General features: G+C 42.2%; 1 protein-coding gene across 2 annotated transcripts in view; it reads left to right on the top strand.

The window, feature by feature from the left end:
- Window positions 1-2,477: 2,477 nt before the first annotated feature.
- Window positions 2,478-22,762, top strand: part of XPO4 (exportin 4) — an 81,921-nt gene continuing 61,636 nt past the window's right edge. Inside the window, exon 1 of one of the 2 annotated variants that reach the window (XM_050332625.1) lies at window positions 2,478-2,685. In XM_050332625.1, the coding sequence (XP_050188582.1) occupies window positions 2,605-2,685 (81 nt within the window). In that variant the 5' untranslated portion in view covers window positions 2,478-2,604. The remainder of the gene's footprint in view (window positions 2,686-22,762) is intronic. The other variant, XM_050332626.1, reaches the window with a different exon arrangement.

The raw sequence follows: 22,762 nt of genomic DNA, 5'->3' as shown, positions 1-22,762 counted from the left end.
ACATTCTAGGTTGTTTTTACAGGCATGAAGCCAGTAGATCAAAAGAATTATTAGTCCTCTTTACTCAGAACTTGTTAGATCACGCCTGCGAAACCACATCACACTCTGGGGCCCCCCAGTGTGAGAAAGAAGTTGACAAATTGCAGTGAGTGCAGTTGAGGGCAGTCAAGTTGGTGTGGGAGTGGGAGCACATGCCCTGTGAGAAGAGACTGAGGGAACTGCATCCAGTCAGAAGGCTTGAAGGGAAATCCAAGAGCAAAACTCTCTGCTGAGGTGCACGGCAGCAGGATCAGAGGCAACAGTCATATGTGGAGGTCCTAATTAAAGGGGGAAAAAAACATCCCTGTGATGTTGCCATCAATCAAGTTGGCACATGTTGCCCAGGCAAGTTGTGCTCTCTCCATTCATGGAGGTTTTCAAGACCCTGCTGGACAAAGCCCTAAGCAGCTTGGTCAGAAGATACAAGAAGCAGAAGTAGAGACCTCCTGAGCCCCCCAGCCTGAACAATACTATTCTATTTCTATTGCTCCCATGGCTAATCAAGTGTGCTGCTGAACACTCCATAGGAGAATGAAGGACCTTTGAGCATGTTAAAGAAGTTGTTGCAGAATCTCATTTTGAATACAAGTTTACAAGTACAGAAATACTGAACTGAAGTAGTCCTTTGCAGAACACAGAATTCCTTAAAATAGTTTTTTCCATACTGTTTGGGAGGGTTTTTTTACATATTACCTCTTTGTACACAAACTTCTGAGTCTTTAGCTCCTGTTCCACTGTATATTGCACTGTTTGCCCAATAAACACACTTCAGGACTTAAGTGTGTTGTCACACTTTCACTACCTTTGAACTCCTCCAACTCTGGCTGTTGGTTCAATTTTCCTGATACTCATCCCTCCCTGCTGATCTCCCCACATTATTCAGCAGTGAAGTTGAATGTTACCCTGAAACACATGTAATGTTTTTCCATGAATTACATTACCTCTGAGGTAAACCACAAAATCAATCTATTGCTACTTTTAATCTTGTCTAGAAGGGAGCACTGCCATGCCCCCTACAACACTGGGCATATTTTCCTTAAGAGAAAAATACATGCATTCTTCTTTGGAATAGGAAAGATAGATTTCTTGATGTCATTCATTTCCTTGATTCTTTCCCATGCCTTTGGCTATTACATCGTATCACCTGCACGGAAACATTGCACATTTATACTCAGATTATGTGAACAGTCTGCAAGCATTCAACACTCCTATCAGCCTGCTCTGTTAGCTAATAAATTCCCAACTTTGTGTACGCTCAGCACTAAAGCTCAGCTAATGTCTCCTCAAGGCTGGGAGAACTATGGCTGGAAACACCTGGCTGTGTTTAGAGCAGAGTGGTCCAGTGGGAGCTGGGGAACAAAACAGTTGATGCTGCTCAGTGGTCTGCACTGCAAGGGACGTGCTCTGAGGGAGATCTGGCCTCGTCCTATGCACTGAATACTCCTTGGTACCTGCAGATCTTTCATTTTGGCTTCATCTGAAAGTATCAAAGCTCCAGCCCTGCTCCAGTGTGCAAACTGAAGTGGAAACCATCAGATTTGTTTAAAAGGCAAACTACTCAACCAAAATGAAACACCAGTGAAGGCACAGTCTGAGAGTTCTTTTGCTCCTACAGGTGTACAACAACATTCTCTTCAGCCTATCTTTCGGAGTTGACACTGTCAACTACTCCACATCCAATAACACAAAAGAAGCTCCAGGTGAATTTAAGTTGGAAAAAGTGCATTTCAGATCAGTTTTAAACATTGGCTTGGGGGTTTCTTGTCTGTCGTAAACCAGGTCATTTGTAAAGATGCTGACCACCACTTTCTAAGCTGTATTTTATACAAAGATTCCCATCCCACTACCAGCCTGCAAGCACTGCTAAGCACAAGGGAGTGCCACCACCCAGCGCCTGCGGCCTCGCTGACGCCTGAGCTCACCAGGAGGCACAGGGAAAGGCAGATAAATATCTCAAGGGCGGGTGCCAAGAGGATGGAGTCAGACTCTTTTTGGTGGCGTAGTGGTGCCCAGCGACAGGAGGAGGAGCAATGGCCATAAAATAAAACACATGAGGTTCCAGCCCAACACGAGGAAGAACTTCTTTACACGGAGGGGGGGCAGAGCAGTGGAACAGGCTGCCCGGGGAGAGCGTGGAGTCTCCTTCTCTGGAGACATTCCAAACACACCTGGACCCGTTCCCGTTGTCACCTGCTCCAGGTGACCCTGCCTTGGCAGGAGGGTTGGTGTGGGTGATCTCCAGAGGTCCCTCCCAGCCATAACAACCCGCGGGACGGGCAGGTGCGGTGACCTCGGCAGAACGGGGGGCGGTGGCGGCCCCACCCCGCGGCTCCGCAGGTCTCGCCGCGTGCGCCGGGCCGGGCCCGCCCCGCAGGGCGGGGAGGGGAGGGCGAGGGAAAGCGGGAGGGAGGGTGGCGCAGGGCGGGCGCTGTCCCCGCCCGGCGGTCGCGGTGCTGCGGCGGCGCCGCCGCTTCCCTTCCGCGGCGGGGCCGGGCCGGGCCGGGATTGGCCGCGCGGCCGCCTCGCCCCAGAATGCAGCGCATGGCGCGTCATTGAAGAGAGACCATGATGGCGGCGGCGGCCGCGGCGGCGGGGGGCGCCCCCGAGGTGATCGCCCAGCTGGAGAACGCGGCCAAAGTGCTCATGGTGAGGCGGGCGGCGGCACCGCCGCGCCCGGAGCGGCGCCTCGCCCCCGGGAGGGGCGCCCGCACCGGACCCCTCTCCCCTCCCCGCCTCCGCTCGCGCCGCTCTCGCCCCTGGGGCGCGGGGCTCGGGGCGCAGCCCGGTGGGAGCCGCGTCCCCGCCGCCCCGTCCGCCGCCCCGGCGGCCGCGCTCCGTCCCTCCCTGCCCCTCCCCTGCCCGGACGGGCTCCGTGGCCCCCCAGCCTGGCCGGCCGCGCCGCTCACGCCGCGCCGCCGCTCCATGTGCCGCCCGCTCCCGCCGCCCTGGGCAGGCTCTGCCCGCGCCCTGCGCTGCCCACCCTGCCTGCGGGGCGTCCCGTCCCCGAGCCCCCGCACCGCCACTGCCCGCCGCGGAGACCCTCGCCGAAGTTGCCAGTGAGCAATTCTCCCTCCCGGCGGCGAGGCCGGGGCCCCGGGCACGTCCCGCGGCAGCGGCGGGAGGTCGCGCCCGTCCCAGCCCGGCGCGGGCAGCGAGGCGCCGGCAGCAGCGTGGAAGCGGCCTCGGGAGTGCCGCGATGCCGTTCCGGGGTTTCTTTTAAGCCGAGGAGCACCGAGCAGCCACAGGTTCACGATGCTGCCGTCTTGAAGCAAAGCCATTAATGGTGCTTCGCACCCTGATCTGTTTATTTTCAATTAACTATTCCTGCTGACTGGGAATGTGCTGTCTTATTCTCATAATGGCGTGGAAAATCAAGTCCATATGGCAGAAGTTCAGAAATATGGTGCATCTGGGTACTGGTAGTGACCATTGGTGTTAAAACATCCTGGTTGCGCATCCTTGTAAAAGACTTGTTAGTTTGAATGAAAAGCTGTATGTTGGCTAGTGTAGTTCACAGGTCATCCTTCCAGATCTTCCAAAAATGTCCAGCTGAAAGCCTTCACTGTAAAATTTATCTTACCAAAAAGCAATTCCAACAGAAATAAAGTTTGTGAGTTGTTGATATTTAGAGGTTTCAAAAAACCCAAAGAAGTAATAGTAAAGTTTACCTGGTATCGATAATTAATCAATGACCAGAGCCTGAACAATTGCAGTTCAGTGTCTTGCTGAAACAGCCTGACTGTAAAGCAACAGGTGATCAGCTTTACTCCAGGGTGTCCTATCAAAATGTGTGTGTGTTACGCCTTTTGAAGTCAAAGCCTGAAACATTGGTTATGTTTCCAAACAGGAAAGTAAAGATAGATAACTTGGCAACAAGCACTTTTCCTTTTACAAAAGCACTTCTAGAACTGTGTGACCAGTGATGCATTTTAAGCTTTGAGCTGTTTCTGATTTGTGCGTGCTTTGCAAAACTTGACTGTAGAGATTGTTAGACGTTCTCATAATGTCTGTGTATCTCCGTTTCAAAAATAACACAGTTGCAGTAATTGCCAGGAGTGTTTGACTGCATAGGGGAAGTATGTAATAAGTATTATGAGACAGAACATGTGTGTGGAATGAAGCTGGTGGCTAGGTAATTTCCAGTGTCAAGCCAACAGCACGTGGAGTGACATGTCCAAAGTCTTGCATCTGTGCTGGAAGACTAAATGTTACTCGTGTGGGCATTGTTTCCCTAGCATAGCCCTGCTGTCATAGAGAGGGAAAATCAACTTACTGTGGAGTTAAATTAAATAAAAGCATTAATACAGTGAAAAGATACAGGCCTCTTATGGTAATGTTTATGATTCTGTTGAAGAATAAGTGCTGGTAAAATGTCTTGGAGTCTGCAGCACATGGATGTTAGGATTCTTGTTAAATCTCCAGCTTCTTCCCATCAGCTTCTGACTGTATGAAAGGTGACTTGTATAAAAAGCTCTTTAGGTTTTTCTTATTTCTTTTCCACAGCTGTTCTTGGAAGTTTTGTAGGTAACACTAAACTGACAAGAATTAGTCAGATGGCTTTTACTGAGGAAGCTGCATAAAAGATATTTATGAAAGCTACCCATGAGGGTAAGGACCCAGAGTCAGGCAGGGTTGGCTGTGGAAGAGCTGTGAGAACTGTATAGGGTTACTGCTCTGTGTTCCTTCTCAAAAATCATCTGGTCTTTGGAGCGTTGGAGGAGAGGAGGTCACCAGGTGCTTTACAAAGGTGGGTGTGAGACCCCAGAGTCTGAGAGGGTTATGAGCACTGCTCCTGTTCATTCTTGCTAGCAAATGTGCAAAAAACAAAGGTGTAATTGTGTTTCAGAACTGCACCTGGACACGATCATCTGAATTTCATTTAGCCAGAGGACTGGACTGTTTGGTAAAAGGTTTGCTTGGGAATGAGGGCAGGAAATATCTGTGTGTGGCAGTTGAGAGGCTGTGAACTGATCAGGCAAACTGGTGGGATCACTTAGAAAGGTATTTCTGTAAAAATCTGAGGACTTGGGGGAGGGAGGATGGTGAACCTGGTGCTAGTGGTGGAGGGCATGAGTAGAGGTCAGCACCTTGCAGTGGAGTCATACCTGGAGCAATGGGGAAGGGTTGAGTTGTGAATGGTCTGACAGTAGATGGCAGAAGTTTTAACTGGGCAGAGAGCTGTGGAGGAATTCAGCAAAGTTTTCTTGTGGCAGTCTGTTGCAGGTAAGAGAATCCTGTAAAATACCAGAGCAATCTTTGTAAAATACAGTTGGCTAGGCATGCATCAAAAGTGGTGCACTGTATCAAAGGATGGAGCACGGAGTGGTGATTTACGTGATACTTGTCTTGATTTCAGACTGAAATATTGAGCCTTGAGGAGAATAATGGACTAGAGAAATTCAGATGTGCTAATAAAAAGACCTGAATGAGTTTAATTAACTTTCCTCGAGGATAAGTATGGATTACTGTGAGCTCTCTAAATCTTTGATAAGTATTTTCATAATTCCTTTTTTTTATTTCTTCATTGATCTGGGTTAGTTGAGTTTTCCTTTGGAAAATTACTTTTTATGTGTCAGATAAAGGATACCTGAGTCCTGATCTTACAAATTGCTGATCTTTATGGACTTTATAAAGCATGGCATGCCATGTTTGAAAACTGGAAAGATTCAATTTGTTCTCACCAAGCTTCTCTACAGCTCTATGGAAATGCTTTTCCTTTGTTATCAGTAACACCTTTCAACAGATTCTGGGTAACCCACATTCAAAAGGCTTCGTTTGGGAAATTATTGAAATTTGGTATAAATTGAAGAGTTGTTGTAAAAGATGAAACTTATGTTGTCGTTAGCTGCCAAATATGACTTTGAAGCTGGTATTGTGACAGTTTTCTTTGGTGTGTGTGAGAATATTTGCCATATAAAAAGTATGTGCTTTTTGCAGTACCTAATTCCTTTCCAGTAAATCTAGGTGGTGTTTACTTTTTCAGTGCAACAGGCTGGTATACTCCTTTGGCCTCTGTGACTATGGCTTGGTAAAGATCATACACCAGCACCTGTATGAACCAAATGAATTTACTGCTCCTCCATTTCCAACTGGCATTACATCCCCTAACCAAATGTATTTCCTATCTTTTACGTTCTGTTTGACTCAGGTGGTAAATAATGCCAAATATAATTAGTATTAGTTAAGCACTATTTTAATAACTGTCTTCATGGATGACAGAAGACATAGGTTGTATTATTAAGGAAAGAAATGTAAATGTCATCCCAGAGGTGAGAGGATGAAGTAGGAAGCATGCCTAAGACTGTCTAGTTATTGCTGAAAGTTCATTAAAGCAGGTTGAAATTTTTTAGCATATGATATTCTATGACACTTAAATGGAAATTTGTAGGTTATAGCATGTTCCACCCCTCTCCCTCTGAAAAGGGGTGCTCTGTTCTTACCTGCAGCTCCACTTTCTCCCTTGTGACCCTGTGCAGAAGATATTAATACTGCTGAGATGACATAGGAACTAAACAAGGGAATGGATTTCTGTCAGGTTAGCAAGACGAATTGGCTATCTGTGCAGCCATTTAGGTTGCAGAGCTAACACAGGAGCACTGAAATTAGATTGTTGGACACGTACAGGGATGGTCTGTCCCTGTTAGTGGTGTGCTGTCAGCTTGGCTCAAGTGTATAATATACCTTCACAGTACAATTTACTTGCTAACTCAGGCTGTCCTGATATTAGAAATGCCAGACTTTGCTTAGAGGTGCACACTGAAAAGAGAAGAGGCTACGAGCTTCAGAAAGAAACATTCCAGCTGGAGAGAAGGCAAAGAAGAAATATAAATCACAGTAAGTGTGGTTGGTGAAGTCAGTGGAGCAGACTACCTTGCGAGGCTATGGGATCTCCCATCTTTAGAGATATTTAATACTTGACTGAACAAGACCCTGAACAACCTGATCTAACTTTGAAACGAGTTCTTTTTTGGGCAGAGGATTGAGTGAAGTTAGATCCAGAGGTTCCTGTCATACTAAGCTATTCTGTGTACTGTGACTGGGTACCAATAACAGGTTCAAGACCATTTGAGCAAAGGCTTTTGCTTCTTTAAAAGTTTGTAAATGGTCTGGTTTCACTGTGGTGTGTTTTTTGGGGTAGAGTGGATTCACACATTACCATCTTCTCAGGGTGCTACTTAGTTTGTGGCTTATCCTGCCGTTCTGAGGGAGACTTCAGGCTAAAGTTGAGTAGTCTGATGGTGGTCATACAAACTGCTCTTTCAGATGTTCACATAAGCTTACAGAGTAAAAGGGGGCACATTAATAAGACCAAATTGTTTATACCATCAACCGTGACAGTTTGTATGGTTGGCTCTTTTTGACCTACCTTTCTTGGAAATCAGGGCTGTTGTGGTAAGTGTATGAAACTGGCAAAAAACAACCCCCTTTCCATTCTAGCTGGTCCTCAGAAATCAGAGGGGCTGGGTGTGCTTTGTTTCTGATTTATATCCAGTTAGGCACTATAAGTCTGGTTGCGTTGAATCAGAACTTTCATGGTCACAGATTCATGAATAGTCTGGTTTGTTGAAGCAGCATTTGTTAGATTGCTGATGATAAATGCACTAGGCCTACAAATTATAAGTGCATAGTGCTATGTACAGTTGCTCACAGTTATGATCCAGCACAGTCAGGTGCAAATCTTACCAAAGAGGCATCTCCGCTTTGGGAAGCAGGGAGGAGCAAGCTCATGGACTTGTCTGCAAAGTGGAATTGTATTCTTATCTTTCCACAGTAGAGGATTTCAAATACCAATTTTATAGTCCATGGAAAAATGAAGGTGTGAGTGTAGTCAAAAATCATTGACTATCTGTCTCTACTGTCGTAGATGTGGGGTGGGGGCAGCTGTTTTCTCATTTTCATATTGGTGTGGTTTTTTTATGTGTAAATGAGGGATAAAGAGGGTCTCTGGTTACCTTCAGTCAAACTGAGTTATAGAATTTACAGTTGAAACAAGGGCAGCAGAGGACCGTGGCACTTCAGTGTCTTCCTCCACCTGGCTGAGGCAGCAGTGAAGGCCAGCTGACCTTCACCAGGTCTTTACTCCCATTTATCTCCTTAAAGGAACAGATCTATAACAAGGATTGTTATGCACGGTGAAGGGGCAGTGAGGCTGAGGGCTGGCACAGAGATGTGGATGCTCTTCTGCACTTCACTGAGACAATATTGGGCAGTGAGGCCTCCACTTCAGCCCAGCCACCATTCAGTTGTTAAGCCTTGCTTGATCCCAGGTGCAAGATAAGCAAGTGGCTTAGCTCATATTTTTGCCCAACCAGCCTTGTCAATTCTCCACCATCTCATGGCTTCTCTGTAGCTTGACATAATAAACCAGTCCATTTTCCACAAGGGCCATGACGTTCCTACTTCCACAAGGAAGTTCAGTTTCTTGTTGCAATTTTTCTTCATTGTAGGGCAGTTTTCCAGACTGTGAAGCATGGCTCCATAGTAAGGGTGAAAGGGGGAAGTAGACTAGCTCTGCTTTTGTTATGGCAAGTTACCTGTTGGAAGAAATCAGACAAATTAATCATTCCAGTGCTGAGAAGATTTGTGGAAATCCTCCAGTTCATCACCTGCAAAACAAGCTGGATGTGTGCTGTATTATCTTTTGCTTCAGAACTTTTATGGTTGGTGCATTTTACAGACACACGGTTCAGATTACAGCTTGGAAGATAAGTACAAGCAGTGTGCACCGTGCTAGTGAAACTTTTACCTTGGAGCTGAGAACAAATGTGCATGGAGCCATATCTGTACTAAGGATGAACAGTTGAGATTAGGGAAGTGAGAACTGATAGAGATTTTGATACCTTTGGAAAGTAAAGATACTGTTTGATGAAATTAAAAGCTAGTGAAATGAGATTCTTTATGCTTAGGGCTTGTTTCCTCTGACCATTTCACAGAGGGAGTGTTTGTTTTTTTGAATCAGTATAATGTTTTGCACCCATTTGACATGTCACAGTTGCATTTCTATATTTTTTTTCTGAATTATCAATGTCAATACTGTGTATTTTCTTCTACATTCATCTGCCAGGGTGCTTCATTAGTCCACAACTCCATCTGGATAATTCTTCTTCAGGCACTACCTACTGCTGTTTTCCCTTTAACCTGCTTCCTAAGAGTCTTATCGTTGTTATGCTAATCTGTGTTCATTAGTTAATTAACAGCTTTCCCTATGGAGAGGTAGAAGAAATCCTCTTGATTATTAAGTTGAGCTGATCCTGTCACAAGCAGATAAGTAAAATACTCCTTTTCATCAATTTCTGACGGTGTTTTGATTCTAAAAAGTCTACCTGAATTAGGTATACATAAGGTCTTTGTGATTTTGATGCATAGTGGGGTGTATGAGTGGCATAAACCCACATACATGCTGGGAGATGTGGTGTCGAAGGGAAGATGTCAGATCTGAGCTGTAGGAGACTGATGCAGGTCTCTACTTCTTTTTCATCCCTTCAAACTGTCTAATACATCCCGTTGAATAGGGAGTAGTTGTTCAGATAAGGATTTTAAGAAATGAAAGCAGGAGGATATATTTTACATAGTTCCTCTTCTTCCTCTTCTCTGCCTCTGAAACAGAAAAAGTCCAAACTTTCCTACTTCTGAGACTTAACTAAGAGTGGCCGCTGTACGGTGCTGCCTTTAGCTCTGCCAAAGCAGAGGGTAGTAGTACACCCACCTGAGTGGCTGCATAGTGAACTAGACTGGGAAGTGGATGCAGGGAAAAGAGGTGGTTTTTTTTTAATTGAAGTAATTTTCACTGTGTTATCTTACAGACAATTTTACTACCTTGACCGAGATGAGAAGGCTTGCCTATGCTGCTGAAAGAAATTTTAGTCAAATTATGTTGTTAAATTGCTAAGGAAATAGCAGGTATAATTCTCTTACTTATCAAATCAAAACTGATTTTTTTTAATAGAAAATAAAGATTTAGATTAACATAGGAGCAAGTGAATGAAGTTTCTTTTTGGTTTTGATACTTTGTAAATCAGATAAGTTGGTTTAGTGGTGCCTACCAAATTCAAAATTTGCAGAACTATAAAAGTGAACATGAAGAAAGGCTAATGATGTATCTTGATTTGTGCTCAAATTACAGATTTCAGTATTTTTACCATGCAGTCCAACTGTGTTAAGTGCAGCTGTGCAAAATACTGGAGGTACAGTTGAAAATATGCCCTATGCCAGGGTCTCTTGAAGGCTTTGTATAATTAATCTCTGACTGTGAAATCGATGAAGTGCAGAAAGGTTTTTTGCCATAGAATTTTGTTAATTGTGATGGTGGTCTCTGGGATTTCAAAAGGCTTGATTAAGGTGAAAAATATCTGTAATCCCAGACTTGTAAATGTGACACAGACATAGGCTATATTTTCACAGAAACCTGAAGCAGACTAACAGTGAGTGTCAGAGAAAAAACATTACTTGTCTTTTTGCTGGATTGATTATCTGCTAGGTTAGTGAGTTGGACTGGCTTTTGGAACGATCTGCCAGTTGCTGAAGCTACAGTAGGATAATACTGTGTGCCTAGGAGTGGAAATTGTGGCATTAGTGCTGTTATGCAAACATTATCAAAGCTAAGAAGCAGCAGAAACAATTGTAAAAACACAAACTGTATTGGCTCATTTATGTGCTTGTGGATGAATTACTGAAGAACTGTCACCAGTCTGTTTTGTGGCAGCACAAGAGAAGTCATGCCTTCATGCAGTGCCTCTCTGGGGACAGATGGAAGGTGTCCAAACTGGTGATGTGGAGTCAAGTGACATCCTTTCTGGCCCAGGATCTACGTGTGTAGCTTCTCTGCCTTGGGCAAGCAGCAAAGACTCTTTTCTTTTTGCTGATTTTGCCTGCCTCTGCAAATAGGTGATCTTGAAGGTTTTGGTAATCTGCCACAGCTTGGTCATGTGTCCGTGGTTTTGGCATTCCAATGGTCCCTTAAGTCAGTTCTTCGTTCATCTTGCCATGGCTTCACCCAGTCACTGTTGGTGCCAGCAGACCCTGCCTGCCTGCACTGGGTTTCACCTTACAGCTCAGTTTCCTCTTGTTGTTACACCTCTCATCTTAAAGCTACGTTTTACGCATTTACCACTGGTAGATTTCATGAGGACTTCTCCAAAGCATCAATATATAGGTATGTGCATACAGAAACTGGAGATGTCCAGGTGAGAGATTGGATCTGTAGCTTTGTTGCAATGGGACTGCAACACTGGGCTGGGGAGAGGAGTATGTTTCCCCTTGTAGCTAGATGCTGGTTTGATGCTGGGTGCCTTAAAGCTGAATTGGTGTGTTGTTAAAGCAGTGGCTGAAAAGCATTACATTAATCTTCACTGATCTCAAGTGCAAAGAGAGTTTTGTGTGTTTCTGCATTGTCATTTTGTGGTTTTTTTTCTCTAAGGTCTTAGCTGTTCACATTTAGGTTACCTTTGTCATCTCTTCAGTCACTGGCTTCTACTGTTTTCTTTGGTAATAATGTTGCTGCTCTTTGACTTTTCTTTCGACCATAATCTTGGTAGCTTCCTAGATTGTTGATTGTTGAGGAAATGTGCAAACAGGCTTACAAGACATGGACACTCCTCCCTGGTGAAGGAAGAATAGTGCTTTCCTTACCTCTGAACAACCACCACCAAGGCCCAAGCTGAAAAACAAATGTACTTCTTCCTGAGAGAATTTGGGAGGCTGAGCTGCAAACCCTTTATTTTTTGAGGTTGTTTTAAATGGGATTAGGAACAGATGTTGGGTAGCTTCAGGATAATGAATTGTTTAGTGCGAAATATATAAATATAAAATTCTAGTATCAAGAGAAATGACAGTATTGTTTCTGGAGCTAGTCTTCTGTTCATGTTACAGTAACACTCCCTCTAACAGAGCTGAGAATAAAATATATAATTATGGCCACATTTCTTCACAATCATTTTTTCAGTAAGTATGTTCGCACTGTGTTCAGAATTTGAGACTTGGCTAATTTATGCAGATTATTCTTAGAGTGAACTCAAATACTTACTTTAAGGGAGTCCTAAAAATTGCCTCTTCTAAATAAAATCCCAAAATGTTTCTATGTGGAGTAAAAAAAAAAAAGTTCTTCATAAAAAAACGCTTTTTAAAAGATGTTTTCTCAGAAATACATGTCATATGTCTGTTTTGTATATCACAGGATGAATACAGAGATACATAACTTCTTCAGTAAGGTAGTTTAGTCTGTAACAGCAGAACAAAGTGATGAAACAAGGTGAAAGTAAAGGGACATCCTACCATCTCAAGTATGTACAATTCTAGATGTACGGGACAGGAGCTTTTTCTGGATGTGTTCAGTGCAAGTCTGTAATATTTCCTGGTTTTGAAGGAAAGAAGTTATTCTCTTTGTAAAATTGTTTCAGTTTTGCAATTTCTTTTGGCTTTCTAATCCTCCACCTAGCACGGGTGATGAACTTCCTCCTCTGGTCTCTATCCTTTTGCTCTTTTTTTTGCCAAACTTTGATTTCTTGTCTATAGCTACATTTCTGTTTGCTTACGTGATTCAGATATTGTATTTTGTGTGTATTTTACTTGTGTCTGTAGGTTTTTATTAGTGCCCCAACAGTTAAAAGCCATTAATAAAGGTAGGTGTTTTGGGCCATGCCATTTTGAAAGTACACTAAACCAAAGGAGCTTTTCACATCAAATTTAGATAAACTCTGAAAATTCTAAAGACTACCTTACCTTCCTTTTAATCAACTCTTACCAAATAATTATGATGGAACAAAATTGTTTGGATATTTTACCAAGATGGATGGAGGAGGAAGCGCTAAAACCTGAATTTTGACAGAGAAACTACCAAATTTGGCAGGGAAGCACACAGGAGGCTGCCCTGTGTGTCTGCCTTTCTTCATTAGCTTGGTGGGAGGAAATGCTTTTGTGATAGGAGTCAAAGCCTAAAACACTCAGAAACCAAACTGCATCACTGTATCAGTTTAAATATTTCATGGGGTGATGTATTTTGACATCTGTGTTGGGGGTGATATGTGAGGCGGAAGGGGCTACCTGTTACACCTGTGATGTCCTACTCCATCTGGACATGCTTACTGCAGAAGACTATATGCAAGTAAAAATAATACCGCCCTTGCAGCAGTGTGTGTGTTATAGCTGTTCTTTCAGCAAGTATAATTTGAAATTAGACAGTAGGAAAAAATAGCTACTGTTAGACACTTCTACACGTACAGACAATATGAAGTTTCAGAAGGAGAGCAGATGCTGACTGTATTTGATGTACAGTGAGCCTAATAAATGGGATATATATCAAGTACATCTGAACTTTGGAAAATGAGTATTTCCATTACCAGCATTATTATGATTATTATGTCTAGTAGAAAAGAGGTCACAGTGGTTCTTTCTTTACTTTAAACTTTGTATTGAAATTCATTTTTACTATCTTGGCACTTTTTGTTAAATTGTGTCTATGCTGTCTTGTAGGCACAGAAATGGGCAATACAGACTTAAGCTACTTGAATCTTATGATCAAGTTATAATTAGGATTTTGGAGGCTGTGCATGGCCTCTTGCTGGAGAACCAGGGCCTGTCATGGGGATAGTCCACCCTGCAGTGAAGTTTGCAGTGTGTGTTGATGCTGAGACTCCTCTCCTTCCCACCTTTTTGGATAACAGTGTCCCAAGATTCACTTGGGACCCACGTGTATCTGTCCATGCCTCCTTGTGGGGAAAGAGAGAAGTACCTGCAGTTGGTGGGAGCCCAGGGAAAAGTTTGGTTTGTTCCCACCAATCCTTCTCCTCCTTGCTGCAGAATGAGGCCAAGCTCACTCCAGCTCCAGGACATGGTCAGAGGAAGGTGTTGCCAAATTGGCTATCACTCAGAATGTAAGGCCAGCCACTGCCAGCCCCCTGATACCTGAGGACCAGTTGGAATGCAAGGGAGTTTATTTTCTGGCAAATCTCCCTTCTCTTAACACAACAGAAAAAATTGACCTTAACACAACAGAAGGAAACAGGAGAGCAGGACTTGAGGCTAGTGTGAGTGCAGTTGTAGTAAGGGCACTTTGACTTTTTGTGTCCTTTAGTAATGTATATTTTTATGGTTCTTGTGCTACTGCAGTAGTAAGGTACCATTTCTACTGAAGTCAAAGCAGATTGATTTTATTTGTTAACATTCAATGCTTTAAAAAGATTTGGATTTGGAACAATGAGGCTTTCTGTCACAGTTCTGTCTAGTTATGATGTTTTTCTTATCTTTGTCCTTCTCTTCCATAGTGAGTCATACTTGTTCTGTCTTGACTGAGCTTTCTCTGGTGTGCATGGATTGACTTCCTGTTGCTTTGTTGGATCTTACTGACTTCAAGGGACCTCATGGGTTTGCCCATTGCCTTCAGTTGGGGTGTTTTACTGAAGTTATTTTGCAAAACAGAACTGCAGGTCAGACCTCACTTATGCTTTGAAGTGTTAGAACAGTGAATGTGGAGATTAGAAAAATAAATAATATTTGATTTAAGTGTCTGAACCTTCTAGGCTCATGTCAGCATTCATCCTGTCTACAGCCAAACTACTGTAGCCTAAGTATCCAGTACAGGATATTTCTCAGACCTGTTTGTTGTCAGTGTGCTTAAACTGATGTCTGAATTGCAGTTATGGTGGAAACAGTAACAAATAGGTTTAAAGTGCACACATAATTTTCTAAAGCATTTTGTCTTGTGCCTCACTGTATCTTGGTTTTCATTGCCTAAACTTGCAGAAGTGAAAGACTATAATTACACTGAATTTTCTTGAAACGAATTAGAAACATTTTCTTCACAGTCTCTTTCACACAGAGACTGTAAAGAAAGCATTAAGATTTAAAAAAGAAGTTGAGATTTTGATCATAGTGTATGTAGGGTCTGTAATAATGATTACTTTTTATGGGGCTCTGGTCCAGCACTGACAAGCCTAAACTTGCAAATCTTGGGCTATGCAGAGTTCAGTTATTTTCCCAAATTCTGTTGTAGCTGTCCTCTGTGGGATGGATGGAGTACGGGCTGATCCTGTTCATCTGGTGCTTTCAGAAGGTTGGCACGAGTCAATGTAACATTAGTTTAGTTGAATATATGGATTCCTTTTTGAGCAATGTGCACAGAAAAGTCTTAAATGAGTGTTGTGAGGCAGTCAGAGCTGATGGTGGATGAACGGCTCGCATACGTATGTAGACCACTTGGAGGCATGTGTTTGTCATTGTCTTGTCCCAGCTACCTGATGGCTATACCTTCCTCATCCTCCATTCTTTCCTCTTGCTGCTTTGTGGTCCTGCTTCCTTGAACAGAGATTCCACTTTGCGTTCCTCCCTTTTGCATCCCCAGCAGATCGCTGGTACCTGTTTTGAGGCTGAGAAGCAGATATGAACAGTGGAAGCAGTTCCTCTGCAGACTGGTTACCACAAGTCATGTATCTGAAGCATACTGTCCAAGTAAATGAATGGTGATTTCAGAGGAGAACCTGTGATAGTCTATAAGTGTGGGTCAAATTGTTAGTAGAGAAATAAAGTCTCAGCAGTTTTTGTTGCTTGTCTTGGAGAGGAAATCTTATCTCAGAAAATGTTTTGATGTTGATGGCAATTGATTTACTTTGACTCTTTAATCAATTAATGTGTATATATAGTATCTTATGTAAGACCATATATAAAGCTGAGAATAGATCTTATCACAAAGCACAATTTAGCTCCTGTTTTACTTGCAAAAGACTTAATAAAGTACTTCAGCTCCAAAATACAAAGCAAAAGCTGATATGAAAAAATAGTCTCTTTTCCCCTATTGTTAAGTTTCTACATGAAAGCAAGACGTGAGTGAGTAGTTGTGTAGGAGGCAATTCCTCCAGCAGCCACACATTTGTTCCAAATATATACCAAAAAGTACTGGGCACTCTGGAGTTTAAATTATTCAAGTAATAATTACTTTTGGGAAAGAATTAAAAAAAAAATCAAAGAAAGTTTTTTTTCATAAAGTTTTAAGTCCTGCACCATGTTGTCTCTAGGCAGGTCTGGTTCAAAGTTATTTATCTCATCTTACCCAAGATTATTTTTCAAGATTGTTATCTTTTAAATTGGAAGATGAGTTACTACTATAATTTAAATGATTATTCTAAAAAGCAAATGTAAAGGAAGTAATTGGAACATAGTTGGAGTTGTTCATTATGCTAGCTAGGTTTTCTGTAGTAACTGTTACTCAAAGGTTAGCAGTTGTGTAATGACAGATCTGACTGGGACAGCAGAAACTGCTCTTGATACCAGTTGCCTGAATTCCTTCTGGCCTCATGCCCAAGGCTGGAACGTCTGATCCACTTGTAAAGTAGTTGCCAAAGACTGCAGAGCTGAGCATCCTCGTGCAACCTGAGTTGTTGGCTTGTGGTATCTGCTTCATAAGTGGACCAGACATCCTTGCGTTGTTAGGTGTCACTATCTGCTACAGAAGTAGAGTGAATACCTGAGAACAAAAGTGTGTCTAATTGTGCAGTTCTCTGTGCCTGTATTTAATCTCTTTGATTAGCTATTTTAATAAGACACATGACAGTTCTTGAGTGTACTGTGATATACTGTAGGAGAAAGCTTATTTAAAACACTTGAAAAGTGTTAGTGGTATAATTGGAATGGAAACTTATTATGACTTGACTGCACAGAAGTCAGGATAATGCAGTCTTGGGGCATGTTGCTTGTTATGGCTTTGGTAGAGTTAAGCTTGGAATCACTTCATTCTGAAAGTCTGATTCTTTTCTATAACTTGCCTGTACAGCAGAACTGTGCTGGGGAGTAATTCTCTTAAAGTGTTTTTGTTGTTTAAGACACAAAATCTGGTTTTAGGGGGTTTTGAGCATCTTAGTAGAAGAGCACATGTGGTAAGTTAAAATTTAACTGCTTTTGTTTATTTAGTTATGTTGCAGCTGTAGCAGTTGCTTACATGGATAGAGTAATATATTTAGCTGTCCTAAACGCAATATGTGCACTAGTTAAAAATTATTACTTGCCCATGTGTCTGATTATTTTTCCCTTTTTTCCTCTTTCCCTTTCTATTTTTGCTCTTACTCCTCAGCTGTGTTATCACCATCACATGGTGTTCCCCTGCACATGCTTCTCAAGTTTACTCACGATCTTTCTCCTTTGCATATGCCTCACTGTTACTTGGCTTCCCTGCCTGCTGGGACATGCTGGTGAGCCATCTGGGCTTCCTTTATTCCTTGCTTCTCTGAGCGTGTCTTGCCTGATGGTGGCTGTCGGCAAGGTCCAGACCCAGTGGTGCCAGTGCCGTCTGTGATGGCTTTTGCCTTGTGTATCGATGGGGATCAGTTGACTTTAGCTTTATTCTTGTGGGGCTTCCAGGCTCTCTGAGGTACAGAGTCTAGACACCATTATGAAGAAGAGCTAATGTCTTTAATTGGTTTTTTTTAAGCTGATGTCCCACAGACCAGAGTTCGGGAACAGTTTTATTTTACCTTTAGGCTGCAAGGAAGGCAAGGTTCCCCTACATATTTTGGGGGAGCTCAGTTTGGAGAGTTTGTGGTGAATTTTACAAAGTCACGCTTCAGTAGAAATACCAGATTTTTGTTTCTGCTCTTGTCAAAGTTTGTAATGTGCTTTACTTGCAGACATAAACATTGCCTTTGGCAAGAAGGTTCCTACTTGGCTTTAGTAGTAGCAGGTACAAGCAATTTGATCTTTTTTTTTAAACCAAAGGAAATTCTTCTAGTAGGCATGTTTGCCTTTCCATAATCCTACTAGTGTTTAGGCTGTACTGTTCATAGGGGACCTTAAAGTAGGTGGGAATACCGTGGGTGTCATGTTAAAATGCTCCAATGTACTCCCTCTGCATTCTCTCAAGCAGCAAAATCCGGAGGAGTGCGTGACTCTTCTTTGTGACATACTAATTTGCAGATTTCCCCCAGTGTAATTGTAGAAAGATGCTGACTTTGGCTATATTCAGTGCTGTCTTGCCATAGCAAAAGTCTGAAAAATCGGAATTTGTCTCTAGCAAGCTTTTCTGTCTGCAAGGAATGAATGCTGTTCACCTCATCCTTAGTTATGTTTATACTTGATCACAAGCTGGATTTTTCTTATCAAAATCACAATGCAGAAGTAGCAGTGCAAGCTGGCTAACCAAATCATAATTATTAAAGAACTATCCCGTTATTGATTTTAATAATAATGTTGAATGGTAGAAGTTGTTACTTTTAAGATACTGTCAGTGTCTTAAGTGACCAATAACAAATATTCTCTGGAATCTGCAACAATACTAGAACAAACTACTGAACAAACTTCAACTACAAGATGTTGAAGAGGTCAAGATTCATATGTCAGAAGCCAATTCAGCCTTTTTTATTGGCCTTCTAAGAAGATTGTAAAAAATTTCTATAAGGGTGGTGAGGCACTGGTACAGGTTGCCCAGAGAACTTGTGGATGGATGCCCTATCCCTAGAAGGGTTCAAGTCCAGGTTGGATGGGGTGTTGACCAACCTGGTCTAGCGGAAGGTAAAGGTGTCCCTGCCCAAGGCAGGGGGTTGGACTAGATGACCTTTAAAGGTTCCTTCCAATTCAAACTATTATGTGATCCTGTGATTCTATTCTGTGATTTAACACCAATAAGAAAATAATGCAACTTATATGATAAAACAGTGTTCTATTTTGTATATTCGTGATGATCAGCATGAAACTGCCTGAACAAAATCAGTTGGGGAGGGAGTTGAATTTGATGCAGTTTGGTGGTTTGTTTTTTTTTTTTTAAAGCAAAAATTGTTTTCAGGTAAGGGGAAGGAGCTGAAAAAGCAGACTTCAAACGTCGATGTGGTTTTACTTCTTCAGCATCTCACTGGCAAATACACAATGACTTCAACTTTAGCCTTATGAAGAGAACATCTCATTTGCAACCCATTTGCTTCCTTTCTTGTGTACCTATTACCTTAATTTTTTGGCACTTTCCATCCTGACAAGTCATAATTAAATTTTTTTTTTTTTTAGAGGTATGTTACTGAGGTAGGAAATGCTTGTACAAAACAGGTGTTTCTGAATATGTATGTGTAGCTTCAGATCCTCTGTGTACATCTAACTACTCCTAAGTAAAGTAAGAACTTGGGGATTTTCTTTTATTTTTATCCCTTATTTTCTCCACATGTACCTTCAATAGATGTTTCCTAGTCATGTGTGCATATTCCATGACTTAAAGAGGATGTGCTGACCTCAAACTTGTTGAGGAGAAACTTTTATTTCTGATGGAGAGCTGAATCGAGTTTTGTTTTTATCACACTGGAAAGAAAAGGTAATTGCATGAAAGTTACGTTTAGATTTTTGTAAGGTATGTGATCTAATAGTCAAGAAAAGGAAAACCTGACTTGAGATTAGTTTTACACAACGGTTCTTATAATTCCAAAATAATTGTCTCACTGCTGTGACACCCATGTGAGGTGAGAGTGGGCTTCTGGGTTTTTTTCAATGTACAAAAAGTGAAAAATCAAATGTAGGGTGATATTTGAATCTGTGAAAGAAAACTATTGAGATTCTTAATCAAGGATATAAGAACCAAATCTCTATTTTTTACCATTGAAGATCACTGCCCAAATTTTGGAAGGCTTGCCTGCATCTGAGGTGTAGACTGAGGGACTTGCTCTTGGCAGAACTGACCATTATGTGCAGAAGGAGCTGTAAGTCATTCCCTGTGCATTCAGTCTTCATAAGGAAAGTTGGGGCATGCTTAGGCTACACCAGAAAAATATGCCCATGATTTGGACAACTTTTCTGTTTGATTGATCTGTGCCAACACTTTCCTTCATACTGTATCTGCCTGCATGTATCCCAAAAGTACTAGAAAGGTGCTGACTGCTGAGGACTCTATTCTGTGTTTACTCTAATACAGGGAACCTCAAACTCCCAGCTCTATTTTTCTTTTTTTTTTTTTTCCTCAGTCTTCTTTTCTGACTGTGTAGTGTTAAAGGTCTTTTCTACATTTTACTTCATGGGCTCTGTTTCATCCTAAAGTTTAGTGTTTCTGTTCTTTTCAAAAAGATTTTTTTCTACTGACTCATTTACCATTGATGGATTGAGGAGAATTCTCGTGATTACCCAGATTCTGCTAGGAGGAGTGAGAAGGGAAGCAAAAACCTTGTTTTTTCCATGCTTTTTCCTTAAATAGGTCCATAGAATCACTTAGGTTGGAGAAGACCTCTAAGATCATCTAGTCCAGCCATTAACCCAGCACTGCCAAGCTCACCACTAAACCAGGTCCCCAAGTGCCACATCGGCATGTCTCTTAAATGCCTTCAGGGATGGTTATTCCACCACTTTCCTGGGAAACCTGTTCCAGTGCTTCCCTTTCCAAAGGGATTTTTCACAACAGCACAGAGAAAGTATGGGATTTCTGTAAGCACGTGCAGGATTTAGATCTTGTAGCATGATTATTGGCTTTGTTTCAATTCAGTCATTAGATACCTTGCCTTAATTTTTCTCCTTTTTTTTTTTTTTTTATTTCTTTATAAACTTGTTGACATGAAAGGCGAGGAGTTACATTACTTTCTTATTAGTAATCCAGGCTTTCAGGTAAGTTTAGTGGTCCTGCAAGTATTAGTGCTAGGCTGCCTCTTGTCTTCTTTCAGTTTGTCTTTCCCATGAGTGAATAGCTCCTATTTGAATCAGTAGTCCTGCTGAATCCAGTCAGTAGGCGCTGCTGCTGCTTTTCTGTATCCAGACAGCCATGGTAGCTGAGAGGATGCAGTTTTATTTATCCCTATAAAGAGGGATAAATAAATAGGGATTTATCCCTATAAAGAGTTCTATTCTTTTGGGGCAGTAGCTTGTTATGCTAAAACCAGAAAGGTGGTCTTTGTCCTGGATAACTTTTTACAGGTAACTTGTAGGGCAGAAGAGAGAACAGATGGGTGTTAGAGGTAAATGCCAGACCACAACTTCCTCGTAAGAGAAAGAAGAGGCACTGATCTCTGTGGTGACCAGTGACAGCACCTGAGGTAATGGCCTGAAGTTGTGTCAGGGGAGGTTTAGGTTGGATATTAGAAAAAGGTTCTTCACCCAGAGGGTAGTTGAGCACTGGAACAGGCTCCCTAGGGAAGTGGTCACAGCACCAAGCCTCACAGAGTTCAAGAAGTGTTTGGACAGTGCCCTCAGGCACATGGTGTGACTCTTGGGGATGGTTCTGAGCTGGACTTGATGATCCTTGTGGGTCCCTTCCAACTCAGCATATTCTGTGATTCTGTGAAAGTGATGTAGCTGCAAATAGTTTCAATATGCCAAAAGAGCCTGATAATTATGTCACTGGTTTTTAATTCCTTGTAAGCTGGATGGTAGAGAAGAGAATGAAGGAGACAATTAGAACAAACACAGTGAATGTGTATGTTGGGGAGGGACCTTCCAAGGACGGGGTACTTTTCTAACCCTATTGTGCTGAGAAGGTGCTGGGCATCGGCATTCAGGGCTGTCGAGTACACTGAGCTGGTGCTCTTGTAATGTGAAATTTGTGTGCAGAATATATATATGCTGGCCTTTTCTGTAAAGCCTAAAATTAATGTACTTTACTTTCATTGTACAGATAAATGCTGTCTTAATGCAGTGAAGGCAGTAGACTGTGAGCTTTAAGCTCCCTCTGGTGGATGTATAGTACAGTTTAAACCTTGATTGTTGTACTTTTCTGTTCTGGACAGTTATGAGAGTTCAAGTGTGTAATGTATCATTAAATTATTGTGATTTTTAAAATTAATATGGGAATATGATATGCCATGTACCTTCCCAAGGTGCCTAAGGTCTTCTGTAACTGGACTTCAAAGAAGTAGAAGAGTTACAATAATGTAAAATAAGAGGTCTATTTCCTAGTATTATAAGCATAAAGGTGGTATTTCCCATAACTACTCTGTTTTTTTTACTGGTGCTATAGTTTGCAACTGATATCCCTGAAAGTGCCCTTAATAAAGAACAGTGAAAATAGACAGGATCTCTGTATGACAAACTCAAATGCTAATGCAATGTTAGTTCAAGATCAGGTAGCCCAAATCAAGACCTAATTTGGTCTTCTTGCTCTAAAAATGTAAATATAAATTACCCCACCTTGAAAAATATTATGCTTTGTCACACCCAAAGGATTCTTCCTAACATGGCTGTAATCTTCACAAGACTGCAGAGTTGTGAGCTGCAAGGTCAGTGCTGTTGAAAGGGAAATGTTATTCCACTCCTTTTCTCCTTGTTGTTGCACTGGCACTTGTCTGATCCAGATGAAGAGAACCTGCCTTTGGTGGGATGGATTTTGGTAATTACTTCCTCAACCTGGTTCTTAGTACATTTGCACAAATGCTTGCCCACATGATGAAGGAAAAATGTGAGGATTGCTTTTTTGTTTGGTTGGTTTGGTTTATTTGCTGTAGCACTGACTGAAGTGTGTGTTTAACTGTTGCTGTGTGGGTCATTGTTGCATTTTTGATAACCTGCACCAGATATTCTTCTGCCATTCAGTATGGCTGGCTCTGTTGCGGGGAATGTAGCTAAGGTCTGAGCAGAGAAGTACTGTCCTTCAGACTGCAGAAGCACGTGTGGTTGGGAGCAGCTCCTGCTGTTGGCTGGCTGCATGCAGGAGACCTGAGGCTTTATCGCAGAAATGTTGCATATCCCATTTGATGAGGCTGCTTCTTTAGAAGTTTATCTTTGATTAAAAAGTTCTAAAACTTGAGTTTCTGCATTGGATTGCAGTTCACTGCAGCTCAGTGTCCTGGAA

The sequence above is a fragment of the Myiozetetes cayanensis genome, unplaced genomic scaffold (genome assembly GCF_022539395.1).
Source record: "Myiozetetes cayanensis isolate MyiCay16 unplaced genomic scaffold, myiCay2020 scf5-8, whole genome shotgun sequence".
NCBI classification, from domain to species: domain Eukaryota; kingdom Metazoa; phylum Chordata; class Aves; order Passeriformes; family Tyrannidae; genus Myiozetetes; species Myiozetetes cayanensis.
The sequence above is the reverse complement of the archived record's forward strand: the minus strand, read 5'-3'. Positions and strand labels throughout refer to the sequence as shown.